Here is a 14,966-nt window from a genome sequence, read left to right on the forward strand (position 1 = left end):
ACAAGTACAGAAACATATGCCTCCAGGGAATATGTGGTATAGAAATAAACACAAGTTTTTTTAACCACTTTCCAAATGAAGCTCGGCATTGTTGCCATTGTTTCATTGTGAGAAGAGAAACGCTATGTGTTTGTCATCACCATAATTAACAGACTGTGAGCTAAAACCCTGCTAATAGAAGAGCTCAACCACCAGCAGGACTTTGTTAAACAATGAACAGTCTAAACTGCCCTTGACCTTCTGAGTGACCCCCAAACCAACAGAGTGGAGAGACACTGAAAAGAGACACTGAACAAGATTGAAATGGGGACCAAAACATTGTTAAGTAAAACATTGCTGTCATGGAAGCAGAGTTGAGTGAGTTGGCACAGTCATTTCCTTTCAGTATAACCCCACCCCAAATAGAGCAGAAGTGTCTGAAAAGTAAGTCCAGGCTGTACTCCCCCACAAACTTCTGTTATTCAGAGGGAGAGAGAGAGAGGGAGAGACAGAGAGAGGGGAACCCCTTATCAGCAGAATCCAGTCATCTCAGCATGTCCCTTCAGTAATGAGAGCAGATGACGATTCAAGAGGGCAAAAGAGCTGAAGAAAAGGAGAGTCGCAGTAAGGACAGATACAGTATGAGCTGAGAAACCACTGATACCAGCATTTATTTACACTTTATTTGCTGATATCCGCATTCACTGTAACATCCCGTTTTTTTTCTTGTTTTTGTAAGTCACTGAAACAACCAGGGGAACTTTTTCATGAGAGAAGAGAAGAGAAGAGAAGAGAAGAGAAGAGAAGAGAAGAGAAGAGAAGAGAAGAGAAGAGAAGAGAAATCTTTCTTTTGGACACACTTCCCTCTGCAGCATGGCCGGCAGGTTTAGCCTCCTGATTCTAGGTAAGTCACATCTGTCATCCATTTGCACAGCAGAGTTTGCATGGAAAATTGTCTGCTGAGGAAGTTTTAAAATGTTCTGTGGTCACAGGAGGGAAACTAACTGGGTGGGAAGCATGAAAACATTTAAAAACAGATATTATCTATGTATGTTTTCCATGAAGTTCAAATCCATACTGACATATTTGACAACAAAAACATCTTTACAGCAATTTTACTGTTGAGCTTTCTACTTGAATACTTTAAAAAATAAAGTTGATAAGTTAATAATGATTCTCACATTAATGATTGACACTTTGTGTTGACACAAATGTTTTACAGGTACATTTATAATAGGATTAATTATTGAGTAAATACATGTTTTTATTGAAAAAAGGCACACAAACATTCTGATTCTAATAACATTTTAAGCTTTTAAAAAACTTTCTAGTCATTATCAATTCTGTAAGAAGTCTGATTTGAGTCTCTGCATAGTTGTGTTACTTTGTAAAAGATCCTATGTGATTTAAATCCTCAGTTGTGGCGGAGAACTCAAATACATTTAGAGTAAAAGAAGAAACGTGACACTGAACAGTGTTTTTTTCTTCAGGCAGATCATTATGTGAGCCCTGCTGCACAGAGGACCTCTATCCTTCTGCTTTTAAGAGATATTTATATACTATGAGCTCATCTCACTGTGTCCTCATTACTAGTCGCCTGATAGTGACCACAGTCTTACGCATCAGCTCTGAGAGCTAGAAACTCCAGTGTTGCCATGGGTTACAAATATTCAGTTTTGTTCCACAACATCTTAAACAACCAGAATATTGACCGCAAACTCAGCCAGGCACTTATTTTTTCAACATTATCCTACTCTCGAAATGTAAAGGACACTTAAATGTAAATCATCATGACAATTCCAGTATAGGGAAGTTGGAGCAAAATCTAGAGAGGCAAATATTTTAAGAAGAAGGCAAAAGAACATGTATGTGTCACGTCCAAGAATAGTGCTGAACAAAATGGCATTCTGACTGCAATACAGAAGTGCCGAACAGTTTCTAAAAGAGTGCACACTTACACTGACCATAGTGTTTGGGCGGTATTTCCTCAAAAATTAGCTTAATTTTATGAACCCGTCTGCTGCAGTTGAAAATCTAAGTCCAGATCTCAAGGCAGTTTCTCATTGAAGGGGCCAAGCTGACTGGCATCCATGGTACAATTACTATTGACAAGTACCCCGTGCAACTTCACTGCAAAATAAAGAAAAAAAACTGATACCTTCAAAGTATCATCAAATAATAAAACAAAACAAATGTATAATTAAACACATCAATTGATAACTTTGCCTGATTAGATGAACTGACCTCTAAAGACAAACCTGTTTTTTTTTTTTTTATAGAATTCACTGTATTAAATGAAACAGCAAAAAAACACATAATGTTACTGTAATGACTCCTTCTTTTTTCCACACTGTATGTTACCTACATCTGGTGCCATTTAGGCAGCCACAGAGGACTGACTCTGCACTCTTAGAGCCAGAGAATGTAGTGCTGTTTTGTGCTTGTGCCATGCAATCTGACATTTCCTTATACATAGGAAGCGAAGCAGACGATCATGTGTTGTTCATTTTGAACTATGGTGCAGATGCTGTTGGAACAATCTGAGGAAATGCGGGCAGAGAATGAGGGAATTGACCTTTACTGCAGAGCGGTGTTAAAACACAGAATACAGTGTTGTTTATGATGACAAACTTGACTGTGTCATTAGCTGCAGTGCAATGTCCAAGAAGGACTTTTTAAAAGAAGATAAGCATGGGGGATGCTGTATTGTTGTATTGATGTTCAGAATGTGATGAACTGTTGACTGACAGTCACTTACTTGTTTTTCAGCCTTGCACATCTCCCTCCCTGCAGTCCTGTCCAATGACTGCGATAAAGGGTCTAGTTGCAATGGGAGTACAAGCATAGGTATGAAATGCAAAACTTGCTTAAAACAGCCAGTGTGTAAGTAATGTGCAGTATGTAATATTGTTACGCATTTTGTGAAACAAACAACAGTATCAAGCTGCTTTTTTCTGTCCTTATTTCCTGAATTAAGATGAAGATGAATGTGACAATGAAATCAAACTATGTGGAAACCATTCAAACTGTTTGAACACAATAGGCAGCTTTCACTGCTCATGTCATGAGGGTTTCATCTCATCATTGGGCAATGTGACTTTCAAAGCTGATTCATCCGCAAAATGCATAGGTAAGCTCCCAAATATACTGACTCTATGATGATGAAGATTCAAGTTCATTTGTCATCTAAATATATAATTCCTGTAATTTCATCGTTTGATTTAAGATATCAATGAGTGTTTGACCATGAAAGACAGATGTGGACCAAATGCAAAGTGTGAAAATGCAATCCCGCATTATCACTGCACTTGTCATGATGGATTCATTTCTACAAACGGAACCAAAAGTTTTGGCCATGGCGACACAGATACATGTGAAGGTAAGTTGATCTGTGTGTCATGTGAGAAAACACTGATGACCGAGTGTTGCTTTCCTTTCTTAACTTTTCTTATATATCGTCTCCCTCTTCATACAGATATTGATGAATGTCAAGGAGACGAAATTTGTGATCAAAATGCAATCTGCTCCAACACGCCTGGCAGTTATCAGTGTGTCTGTAAAGCTGGTTACGGACTCAAATCTGGCAAATCTAACTACACAGAGAATCAGGAGCATTGTGAAGGTGAGGCATGTGAATTCATGTACCAAATGTGATTGTGCAGTTTGTGCAACTTAATTCGTTGGGTTTCACCCATTGTTTTGTGAAATAATGAAGACTTTGTGAATCACATGAGACAACCTTGGTTTAATTTTTCTTTTTTGACTGATTTGAGTTCCAATTTTTAAGTACGTTTATACAAAGTTCTGATTACAAATAAAGATATAATATAATTTTCTGTACAATTTGCTAACAATGCTAACAGACGCATTACAGTATAGGTGATTTACAGCTGATTGGTTAAGTGAGCAGCAGGCCTGTGATCTGTTTGTGCACTGTTCGCTTTATGTTATGTTTCTGTGTTATCTTTGAAAACCTACAGATGGAACAGGATATTTATTGTTCCATTGGCTCTGACTAAAACAGCGTAGAAACATGTCTCTTCTCCCTGATTTGTTTCCATTTAGACATATGTGAGGTTGATAAGACAATCTGTGGAGGTGGGACCTGCCACCAAAAAGCTGATGGCCATTCCTGTGCATGCCATGCTGGGTTCACCAACTATGGAAACAAAGGGTTTTACTGCACTGGTAAGAACAAAGCAGCACTTTACTTTTTCAAACATTTATTACCAAACTGGTGTTTGTTCAGTTAATGTATTAACTTAGTGTTATTGTTACCATAGGCATAACGTTAAATCTTTAATTGCGGTTAAGAACTGTTAAAAATGTGACACTTCCTGTTTCCTCAGAAATAAACTGTGATGTTTTCAGAGATACAAGCTTTCTGAAAGAGGTAATGCAACAGGAACTCTTATCAATTTCCACCGAAGAGTACAACTAATACTTTAAATATCTGTTGCCTAACACTTCTGTTTCATTTTTGAAAAATTGTTTCCTAGGCATTTCTTGTAGCACATGATCTGGTGGTGCAGTTGAATCAAATCTGTCTGAAACTTGTAGAGAGTGTGAATTCAACAGAGCTGGACGGAGAGGACTTACTTAAGGTACACTGTCACATAAAGTAATTGAAATGAAGTGTGATTATGCAAAAAAAGTTTTCACTTCCTCACAAGTAGCACAGAAACTGGAAGTTCTGCCTCCTCCAGGCTCTGTCACATGGTTTTCAGATGTCTACAGCTCTGTAGACTGTTTATGTTGACCTGAGGCGGTATGCAGCCTGAAAGTCGGCCTCAGACTGACTCTGTCTCCTGTTTCTCCCTGCATATGCTCATGTTGTCCCCCTCCCTCTCCCTCTCCCCCTCCTCTACCGTGGCCACAGAGACTGCTGTCTGCGATCGACGAGGTCTTGAGCAGTGGAAGCTTCAAGGATAACAAGAAAGTCTCCACCTTTCTGAACTTGGTGGAAAACATACTGAAGCTTATAGGACCTTTTATGAAGCCCCCAGGAACCAAAAGATCATCCACACACACAGGTTAAATATAAATCTACACACGAAAAGATATGTGCAATTCATGACTCTTTTTTTCCATAAAAGCAATATGTTTCTTCAAAGGGTTTGCACGTCTTTAGATGTTGGACTTTTGGTAGATTTATCTTGTATTGGGGTCATCTATTTGAAATTAAGAGACAAACAGTGGGTGGAAATAAAACACTGATTTCTGTGTCTTGGATCAGAGCTGCAGCTGTTGTTGCATAAGGGGGCTAAATTACCCCAAGGAGCAGAGGTTTTGTCATCCAAGCAAGCTCAGCTGGACATCCAGATGGAAACAGCTGCTGGGGATCCTTCATCTTACCCGGGTAACGACCATGACTGTAATCAACACTATGTAACCACTTTTGAATGCAATAAATGTCCATTAAATGCAGTGTTTTCCCTCTATGATTGTGAAAGGCTTTACAACAGTGTCTATGTTGAGCTATGCAAACCTGGAAGACTCTGCAGAAGGCTTCTTCAGTGGAATGAAACAAAAAGAGAACAAACGCTTTAAAATCAACTCTAAAGTCGTGACTGTTTCTGTTAGCAACACAAACACAACCTATCTCCAAGAACCAGTCAAGTTAAGACTCTACCACCTGGAAAAGGTAGTTTTCTATTAAGAAAAATAATAAATCTCAGCAAGAAGAAATCACTTCTTTTTTTTTAATGTTCAGCATCTCTTTGTTGTTTTACAGCAAAATGAATTCAACCATACATGTGTGTTCTGGAACCCCTCTGAAAAAGGAGGGACATGGTCTGCTCAGGGCTGCAGTGTGGTGGAGTCCAATCCTGAATACACTGTGTGCTCCTGCAACCATCTGAGCAGCTTTGCTGTGCTCATGGCGCTCCATGACATGAAGGTTCAGACCCTGAAAAAACAAATCATGAGGCTCATGGTTCATAGTTTACAGTTGACCCTCTGTTTGCTTCTGACTTTATTTTAAGTAACCCTTCTCTCCCTCTCTTTCTCTTTCTTTCAACAGGACAGGTTTGAGTTGCAGCTAATCACATGGGTGGGTCTGTCTCTGTCACTTATCTGCCTGTTCATCTGTATCCTGACGTTCTGGTTGATCCGCTCAATCCAGAGCCCAAGAACCACCATCCACCTGCACCTCTGCATCAGCCTCTTCATTGCCAACCTTATCTTCCTCGCAGGCATCTCACGTACAGAGAACCAAGTAAATACAGATATAAAACACTTGTGATGTTTTCCAATACATAGCAGAAAAATATACATAAAGTAACAGTTCACTTCAGAGTAATTCATGCGTGGGTTCAAATTGTATACAGATTGATTCAGGACATATTGACTCTCTATTTTTTTTTTACCATTTCTCAGCATCATTTTCTTCGTCCTCTCATTGCTGCCCTTCTCCTTCCCCTCTTCCTGTCCAAGGTTGGCTGCGCAGTGGTAGCAGGGTTGCTGCATTTCTTCTTCCTGGCTGCATTTTGCTGGATGTGCCTGGAGGGCATACAACTCTTCAGGATGGTAGTCCTGGTCTTTAACACCCAATTCAAATCCCTCTACATGATGGCTGCTGGTTATGGGGTCCCAGCTATAATCGTCACTGTCTCTGCATTAGTAAATGCCAAGGGATATGGTACAAAGAAGCAGTAAGTTCCCTCTACTGATGTTATGTTTTTAAGAATTTATATCTGAGTCCAGGGTAATATTGATAGATTGCTTAATAACTCTGATTTGTGGATCGCAGTTGTTGGTTGAACCTGGATTTCATTTGGAGTTTCTTTGGCCCTGCCTGTTTCATAATCATTGTGAGTAAGAACATAATTATTGAGGTGAAAAGGCACTATAATTGTCTTCTTTGCTTTTTTTAAAAACCTGTTCTCTGTTGTCTTTCAGATAAACATATTCTTCTTTCTCATCACTGTGTGGAAGTTGGCGCAGAAGTTCTCCAGTTTAAACCCTGATCTGGACAAACTGCAGAAAATTAAGTGAGTCAATGTAATCCTACAAGCTGTGTGTGTGTGTGTGTGTGTGTGTGTGTGTGTGTGTGTGTGTGTGTGTGTGTGTGTGTGTGTGTGTGTGTGTGTGTGTGTGTGTGTGTGTGTGTGTGTGTGTGTAAATTTGAGTATACAGTGTTTTAGTTTCAGTGTATGAGGCCCTCAGACTTGACCTTTGTAAGTCTTCGTCGCCCCCCTCAGGGCGTTCACCATCACTGCAGTGGCTCAGCTGTGTGTGCTGGGCACCATGTGGATCTTCGGATGTTTCCAGTTTGAGGAGGGCACAATTGTTATGTCCTACCTGTTCACCATCTTTGGCAGCCTGCAGGGGGTCATGCTCTTTGTCATGCACTGTCTCTTTTCTAAACAGGTAAGTCACAACCCTCTAAACCATTAAAGGTACAGTGTGTAGAAATGGGAATATTCAGATTCCAGATAGACACACTTACCTTCTCATCCCTCCTGCTGGTAAAGTGACACTTGCCCTTGAGGACAAGAAGCTCCTGTGATGCATAATCCTGATTTGTCAAGTTTTTACTATTGAAAACTTCTATCAATACGTACAACAACAATCAGTATGTTCTCCTTCTTACTCTTGTTCTTTCTCTGTTCTTCTCCTATTTCTTCATCATCTTCCAACTGGTGCATTTTTGGCAGCTGACATAATACCAAATCACACATGACCTTTACTGGTTTTTTCAGCTTTTATGCCATTATTTAAAGGATAAGATAAGATAAGAGATTCCTTTACTCTTTTTATATTAAAGGATAGGATGGTAGTTAAAGTAGGAGAGTATAGAAATCAAATAGCCTACCTCTAAATACCACACACTTTACCTTTACAATTTGTTCTACTGTTTTTCTGAGGAAGTACTGATCTCTTACTCTGATTTAAAGGTGAGGGAGGAGTATCGAAACATCCTGTCCAAGTTCTGTGCACCCAAGAAGAAGAGCTACTCAGAGTTCAGTTCCTCCCAGTCCAGTAAAGCTCAGGTGAAAAGTTATTTCTATTTTTCAGCATCTCTGATTCTGGTGAAATGAAATGAAGGGAAACTGTATTTTCGGATAATGTTACATTCACGTAAGAGTATAAAAGTGTGCTACTTTAAAAGCCATACACTGTCAGATCCATGTGGCCACCATATGTAGTTTACTTATACAACTATCATCAAAAGGAGGAGGGATAATAATGTTATTGTCCCCAGTGACATACAAAGAGACACCTTGGTTGTACAACAGAAAAGGGCAAAGTAAATCATTAGTATTTCATATCATTTTGGAGAACTTAAAAAAGACAACATCATGACCTCATAATCAAAACGTTGACAGTGTCAGTCAGGACTGATTGAATCTGTGATCCTCAGGCATCCAAAAGCTCACACGACACCGCGGAGTGTCGCATCTGAGGAGCTGTACAGTCACATGAAAGCAAGCTAGACTCCACGTCCTGGAGAACGTGATCTCCGACATTCAGCCATCCACTGCCCTGCCATATGTAGCTAATGCAACAGATTGCTTCCCTGCACAATATTGTAAATAGAATATTTCTTAACATTATCTTAATTTATGTTTAAAGATGGTCTTAGTATTTTAAGGTTTCAAATATAACTGGAATATGTATTATAATTTATTAAAGGTTTATGATTTTCTTAGAAATGAGGAATGGCATTCATCAGTGGGATAGCTATTTTGGAGACTAATCTCAAAAAATTGATGTTAAGTTATTTAAAGCAAAGCTGCTACGTTTAAATATAATGATTGAAGTCCACAATAGACTCCAAATCTCCAAATTGTCATATTTTTAGAAGTGGAGAGAATAACATCAAAGAGACCTGTGCATTGTGCTCTTTCACTTTTTAAACCATCAAAGAAAATCTGAAAGAGATGTTGAGACAGACTTTTTATGAAACTTGTCCAAAATGTTCATATTATTATTATAAATGTGTCAGACAGAAATGGGACACCTATTAGACTGAGGTGGGCTGTAAATGTAAGAATATGTCAGTTTAAATGTATTGCTGGGCAATTCAGTATGTTTAACAGTAAGTGACTGCTTTCCTTCTTGATCCAGAGTGATGTAAAATATTCTTTGTATTGTATTTTAAAAAAGTTAAATATTTTTTTATTTGCTGCGTTTGGGGAATAAATGTTTCAAAGCTGAAATACAAAGAAAACTTTTCCTTATTTTTGTCTGATAGATACTGTCTCAATACCTGGTTTTGGCACACATTTAGATATGTAGATTCAAATTAATATATTTTGTCACATATCCCCATTTTTTTTTTTTTTATTCAAAGCTCCTGTGTGGAGTACCACACAGGAGCTGGTTTATATCAGAAACCAACTGATATAAATGCTGACCCCACTATGTCCTACAAAAACAAATGAGACAATCAGCATAAAGAGTCACTCTTTCTATAAAGTCACTTTTAATGTCTGAAACCACTGTAAGGGTTAAAAGAAGTTATTAGCTGCATACTACAAATACATACCTTCTTTAATTTCCATGGCAAAGATTCATGATAAGTTATACATTTGTTTTGTTTTTAAGAAAGCAGGATGATGTGTTTTGTTATAAAACCTTACTTACTGGGGTAATTATACAAAAGAACTTTGATTTGGTCCTGTTCTCTGTTTTGAGTTCCAGGTTTAGTATATTTCAGGAACAGCAAGGAAAACAAACACAACATATAAAATGTCTTTTCCTTTATTTGGACCAACCATATACCCTCACTTGCACACACAGGAACACCATGCGCCACCGTTTCCACTGCACATCAGCTACTCCCCTGAAACCGGGATCAGGATCAAGACTTTTTGACAGGGTAACTAGATGAACGCCCAGTTTAGTTTGTATTATATGGCGCCAGCAAAAGACTTGATATGTATTATTATTATTATTCCTGATAGATGACAAGTGAGTACACACTCTTCTCACACTGCCCTCCTGCCCCAGTATGAGACAAACTTACCGATGATCACAGGTAACCATTGTTCACAGCACAAGCAGGAAAAGAAAGAATTAAAACTCAGTGATTATGTTGAGAAAGTCTTTGTATGAAAATTGTTGTTTTAGTAGCCTACATGACGGGCTACAAAAGCTGTGTGTGTGTGGCGTGCTCCCGTTTTCCGGTTCATGTGGGGACTTTGGATTTTGAATAGTTCTGCACTGAACTGTTTGGTTTGGTACAAATATGCGTACCTAAACCCCTTACTACCTACGCATGTACAGCGAAAGATTAACAAAATGATAAGAGGTATCACTTTGTCCACAAGGGGCGTCAAAATCGACATTAACTAAAGGTTCCTCACTGTAGCTTTAAAATAGTTTTTTTTATACTTTTGTGCCTCTCCTTGAAGCTTTGAATGAAATAAATGTAGGGGAAGAACATCATAGCTGAAGCCTCATGAAGTAACTCCTTTAATCAGTGCTTTATCATCAATTCATTTTGCAGCAGTGAAGGACAAAGATATTTTCCTTCAAAGTTCCTGATACCAGAATTCAGAAACAGTGGGGGAAAAAACAACAGATAAGAACTAAGTTTTGTTAAAGAGTGAACAGAACGTCTTCGAAAGTCTTCGAACCTATGCAATGATGTAGTCTTCCTTCCTGTCTGATGATCAGACTTGCATAACTCTCTGATTCCAGCTCAAAGACTTATCTGACTGTTTGACTTCAGAGATAGAAGCAGTACAGAGGAAATACAAGATCATCATGCCTTTCATCCTGTTTATGTGAGAAACAGAAATGATCATCACAAACAAAATGAAGTCTCAGTATTCTTTCTTCATTCTGACAAATGTTTATGAATGAACAAACCTTATATAGTAAAGAGTACTTCTTTCACAGAATGAATCATGAAACCCATTTGGATCCAGCATCCCTTCTTCAAATATTTACAAACATCGGTGAGTGTTTAAATCTAAAATATTCAAAAATATATTTTTTATGGTGATGTTATGTGTGGAATCAAAATATCTTTTGTAAACGGATAGATTCCCACACTAGAACCAGAAACCCACGAGGAGCCTTATCATCATCAAACTCCATGAAACTCCTCTACTATCTGACTCTGTGCTAATGTTTATGTCACCCTGATGGGTGATAATCATCACAGTACTAGCCGGGTAATAGAATCAAATCCCTCTGGTTATCAAGGAATGAGTATTCCAGAAAGTAAACAAGATAATGTTGGCATTAGAGATGACTTTTTTTCGCTGTTTAATTATTCATCTAGCACTGGATCAATACTACAGAATGAAAGTGATGGCTGAAACCCCTACTAGTTCAAAGGATGAGTGGAGGAGATGAAGAGGCGGAAGTGATACATCCAGAGGGGGAAGGAGGATGGAAAGTGCAGGTCCTGCATGTGCAGATAAAATAGCTGCTGAGCCTCTAGAGAGAGATGGCTGGACTAGTGAGAATGAGATAATGTCCGAAAGGCAGAGGAAAAGCAAGGGAGGAGAAGAAGAACAGATGATGGTGAACAGTGATAACTGAATGCAGCAGCAGACAACAGGGACACATTAGTGCTCTGAGATTTATTCTGAGAAACTCCCAACAGTGTAGCATTCCTCCAAAGTCATCTCAAGGTAAGTTGCATTTCTAATTCATTAACATTCAATGGTGGATTACTTCATACAGAGCACATTATGTTCTGAAAGAAAACAGTGTAAGTGAAGTTGAAATTTAAAGGATAAGAGTAATGTATGGCTATAAAGTCGGATCTCTTGTATCCTTCATTGATTTCTTATGTTTAATCTATCAATTAATTATCAATCAGGATTCTCAGAAAGTTCAACAGAGATTCAGACAACTTGATAAAGGTTTTAAAGACATAATGCAAAATGGTTAACAGCACCAAGATGAGTTGGACGTTTTTTCCTGAGTCGTGAAACATTTGGCTTTGCCTGTAGAATTCCGGATCCAGTTGAAAAAAAAATCCGACAAAAGATTAAGAGTTTCAACTAATGGTCTAGACAAGATACTTCATGCATCAGATGAATACACATGGTGAATAATGCCAATGTTAATAGGACTTATGCTGTTGCAAACATTCTCTCAATCCTGAATATTGAATAAGCAGTAATTTCCTCACACACTCCAGGGAAAGTGCTTCTCTCTACATAGGGGCACATAAACTGATAAAGACAGTGGAATGAAGATAACAGTCAGAAATGCAAAAACTATCAATAGTCAAACATTGTGAAAAATAAGATAACATACAAAAAAAGGCGCACAAGGAGAAGCATTAATAAACCGTTCTTTATCACCACAAGATGGAAATAGATGCATATCAAATTAAGCTGTAGTTATGGCTCTCACTTATCTTCCTTCATTATGACCTGTCAGCAAGTGGAACCTTTTGGAGGGCTCATTTATGACTTCCACCTACATACCCTGGACAGTGTATGCACAGAACGGCTGTGTCTCAATGAAAAGCCTGAAATTAAAAATGTAACCCTGGAGAGTGGGAATCTGTTAACCTGTTGCAAATATTGAGCCAAGTACTTGCTGCGTGATGTAAAGTAGTAGAATGAAAACTGCTCCTGCAGGTTGGCAAATGGTTTAAGTTTGACGTCAAATATATGAAACAAAACCTGTCCTGACCAAGCCTGTCATTGACTAAATGTACTGTTGTACTGGAACTCATTGCCACCTCAACTCAGAAACACAGATTCTTTCCCCCATTTCAAATCACAACTCAAAACATATCTGTTCAAAACCGCTTACTCCGTCTGACTCCAATTGCACTGTCATTTTGTTATTGTTTCTATTTTTTCTTACCCCTTGTTAGTTTATATTGTTTCATCTTTGACTCTGATTTTGTTTCCTTTAATGTAAATTTGTGTATGTATATATTTATATCTGTGCGGTGTCCTTGAGTGCAGAGAAAGGCGCCTTTAAATAAAATGTATTATTATTATTATTATTAAAAAATACTATAATATTTTAAGTTGTAATCAGTTACTACATAGCCAACATTTTAAACTTAAGTTGGGTTGTTGAAAAGAGGAACATTTTATGACAAAAGGAACTCTGATCTAATATCATGTTGTGCAAACGGACTTAATATAAGCAGCCAAAATGATGAAAGTTCCCCACATTTCCACACCACAGTGTCAGTGAAGTTGACTGACAGTTTGAGGCAATTCACTTGGTACAATCACTGTGTTTTCTAAATTTCAACCTAGCCTTGGACCTTTGTCATTTTCTCCCACTACAAATCGTCCCTCTCTGTGAGACTTACTCATGTAGTGATGTTAAAAATACCTTGCAAAATACTTCAATAGTTTGTGATGTAGCATCTTTATGTTTTTAAAGCAAGCACGCTTTGTGCTAAAGCCTGCATGAGAGGCACTCGAGACAGACTATAGAAGAGGGATCTTTGGGGGGCCCAGTGAGGCAAGAATCATAACATTCATTTCAGACCTCTAAATTGTCCTGCAGTTCATAAGTTACCTGAGAAGTTACACATCTCGAGTAACTAAAAAAATATTCAAAAGATTAAATACATGTAGTAAATATTGCTTGTTTGCCTTGATCTAACGGAAGCATTTAATCTCTGCCTTTTATTTTCTGTAGATGACACTGAAGATGGGGACATCATCTATACTAATGACTTTATTTTCAACCTCCTCTACACCATCCACCTTTCATCAAAACATGAAGATCAACTTCTCCGAACAGCCAGGTCCCTGGCTAAACAGCAGCTTCCGGCCACCAATCAAATCTTCAGGTTTGGGGATGTCCTGCTTCACAATGACATTTGGAGCCATCTCTAACCTTACAGCTCTGGGAATCTTGGCTAAGTCCCGTGTCCGGTTCCGCCGCCGATCCAAAGCACCGTTTCTGCTGTTAACAGTGGCACTGCTTTTGGCTGACCTAGGGGGTCATGTGATCCCAGGGGCCTTTGCTTTGTATCTTCACAATCAGAGGTTTAAAATGCAGGCAGGGAAACCCACCAAGGAATTTTGTCAGATTTTTGGGGCAACTATGGTGTTTTTTGGCTTATGTCCTTTGCTGTTGGGATGTGCTATGGCAGTGGAGCGCTGTGTGGCCATCACCCAGCCCTTTTTTCATGCTGCTATGGTCACATTGGCTCACATGGTGCGAGTTGTGTTCTTTCTGTCCTCTCTTGCACTTTTCTTAGCAGTTCTACCTTTATTTGCTGTGGGGACTTACACTACACAGTTTCCGGGAACATGGTGTTTCTTGCCCATCCATGGATCCAAGTCTAAAGCTGAAACAAATCTGGTCATGATATTTTCCTTTCTGGGCGTCACTGCACTCGCTCTGTCCCTTCTATGTAACGTATTGAGCAGTATTGCTTTGCTGAAAGCCAGAATAAAGTCCCACACTGTTAATACAAACCCAGCAGCTCAACGAACTCGTCACTCATCATCTGCATCATCTTCATCTATGTTTTGTTCGTTGGACTTGGAGATGATGGTGCAACTGGCAGTGATCACAGTGGTTTCCTGTGTATGCTGGGGCCCTTTTCTTGTGAGTACTTCTCTTTTAGTTTGCAGAATTAATTTATATTCCACCTTTAATGATCACAAAGCCTATTTATTTAAGTTGTCGGTGTAAACAAATAACAGCTTCTAGTCATGACTAATTTTGTGCCTCTTATTTTAGATCCACATTCTTGTGATGCAATTCAACCAAAGCCCCAGAGCCTCAGGACACGAAAGGGATGGGTTTATTCTACTGGGCTTGCGCATGGCCTCGTGGAATCAGATACTGGACCCTTGGGTGTACATCCTGCTGAGGAGAGCAGTGCTTTACAGAGTTTGCTGTGCTTTCTACACACAGAGACCCACAGTGACAGAAAATAGCTCCTATGCAGAGACACACAGGCAGGCTTTCAGTCTGCAATGATCATATTGTTTTTAAACAGAATCTTTTAAGGGACTACATTAAATAAATTATTTCTTTGATGTTTTTTGTTGAAAAAATAAAAATATGATACTGTACTTTTT

General features: G+C 38.7%; 2 protein-coding genes across 3 annotated transcripts; both read left to right on the forward strand.

Moving 5' to 3' along the window:
• Positions 1 to 460: 460 nt before the first annotated feature.
• On the forward strand, positions 461 to 9,143 carry LOC117831902 (adhesion G protein-coupled receptor E1). Of its 2 annotated transcripts, none has more exons than XM_034710800.1 (20): positions 461 to 618; positions 719 to 883; positions 2,749 to 2,826; positions 2,957 to 3,109; positions 3,206 to 3,358; positions 3,455 to 3,601; positions 4,045 to 4,167; positions 4,329 to 4,372; positions 4,479 to 4,583; positions 4,859 to 5,012; positions 5,216 to 5,338; positions 5,433 to 5,623; positions 5,714 to 5,878; positions 6,002 to 6,196; positions 6,415 to 6,632; positions 6,731 to 6,791; positions 6,880 to 6,971; positions 7,182 to 7,350; positions 7,878 to 7,973; positions 8,345 to 9,143. In XM_034710800.1, exons 2-20 carry the CDS (start codon positions 853 to 855, stop codon positions 8,384 to 8,386), a joined length of 2,340 nt encoding a protein of 779 aa, XP_034566691.1. In that variant the 5' UTR covers positions 461 to 618; positions 719 to 852; the 3' UTR covers positions 8,387 to 9,143. The 2 variants fall into 2 exon arrangements, with proteins under 2 accessions (XP_034566691.1, XP_034566690.1); XM_034710799.1 differs by having other exon boundaries at positions 461 to 603.
• A 1,646-nt stretch (positions 9,144 to 10,789) lies between these two features.
• Positions 10,790 to 14,960, forward strand: ptger1c (prostaglandin E receptor 1c (subtype EP1)). The gene is made up of 3 exons (XM_034710808.1): positions 10,790 to 10,889; positions 13,567 to 14,487; positions 14,623 to 14,960. Exons 1-3 carry the CDS (start codon positions 10,839 to 10,841, stop codon positions 14,863 to 14,865), a joined length of 1,215 nt encoding a protein of 404 aa, XP_034566699.1. The 5' UTR covers positions 10,790 to 10,838; the 3' UTR covers positions 14,866 to 14,960.
• Positions 14,961 to 14,966: the final 6 nt, after the last annotated feature.

This window comes from Notolabrus celidotus, chromosome 20, assembly GCF_009762535.1.
Source record: "Notolabrus celidotus isolate fNotCel1 chromosome 20, fNotCel1.pri, whole genome shotgun sequence".
Lineage (NCBI taxonomy): Eukaryota > Metazoa > Chordata > Actinopteri > Labriformes > Labridae > Notolabrus > Notolabrus celidotus.

Excerpts from the sequence above, each read along its gene's own strand:
- LOC117831902 (XM_034710800.1), top strand. The coding sequence starts at position 853 with ATGGCCGGCAGGTTTAGCCTCCTGATTCTAG. Across the intron at positions 4,373-4,478 it reads ATACAAGCTTTCTGAAAGAG|GCATTTCTTGTAGCACATGA; the intron begins GTAATGCAACAG and ends ATTGTTTCCTAG. Across the intron at positions 7,351-7,877 it reads ACTGTCTCTTTTCTAAACAG|GTGAGGGAGGAGTATCGAAA; the intron begins GTAAGTCACAAC and ends TCTGATTTAAAG.
- ptger1c (XM_034710808.1), top strand. The coding sequence starts at position 10,839 with ATGAAACCCATTTGGATCCAGCATCCCTTCTTCAAATATTTACAAACA. Across the intron at positions 10,890-13,566 it reads TCAAATATTTACAAACATCG|ATGACACTGAAGATGGGGAC; the intron begins GTGAGTGTTTAA and ends TATTTTCTGTAG. Across the intron at positions 14,488-14,622 it reads TATGCTGGGGCCCTTTTCTT|ATCCACATTCTTGTGATGCA; the intron begins GTGAGTACTTCT and ends CTCTTATTTTAG.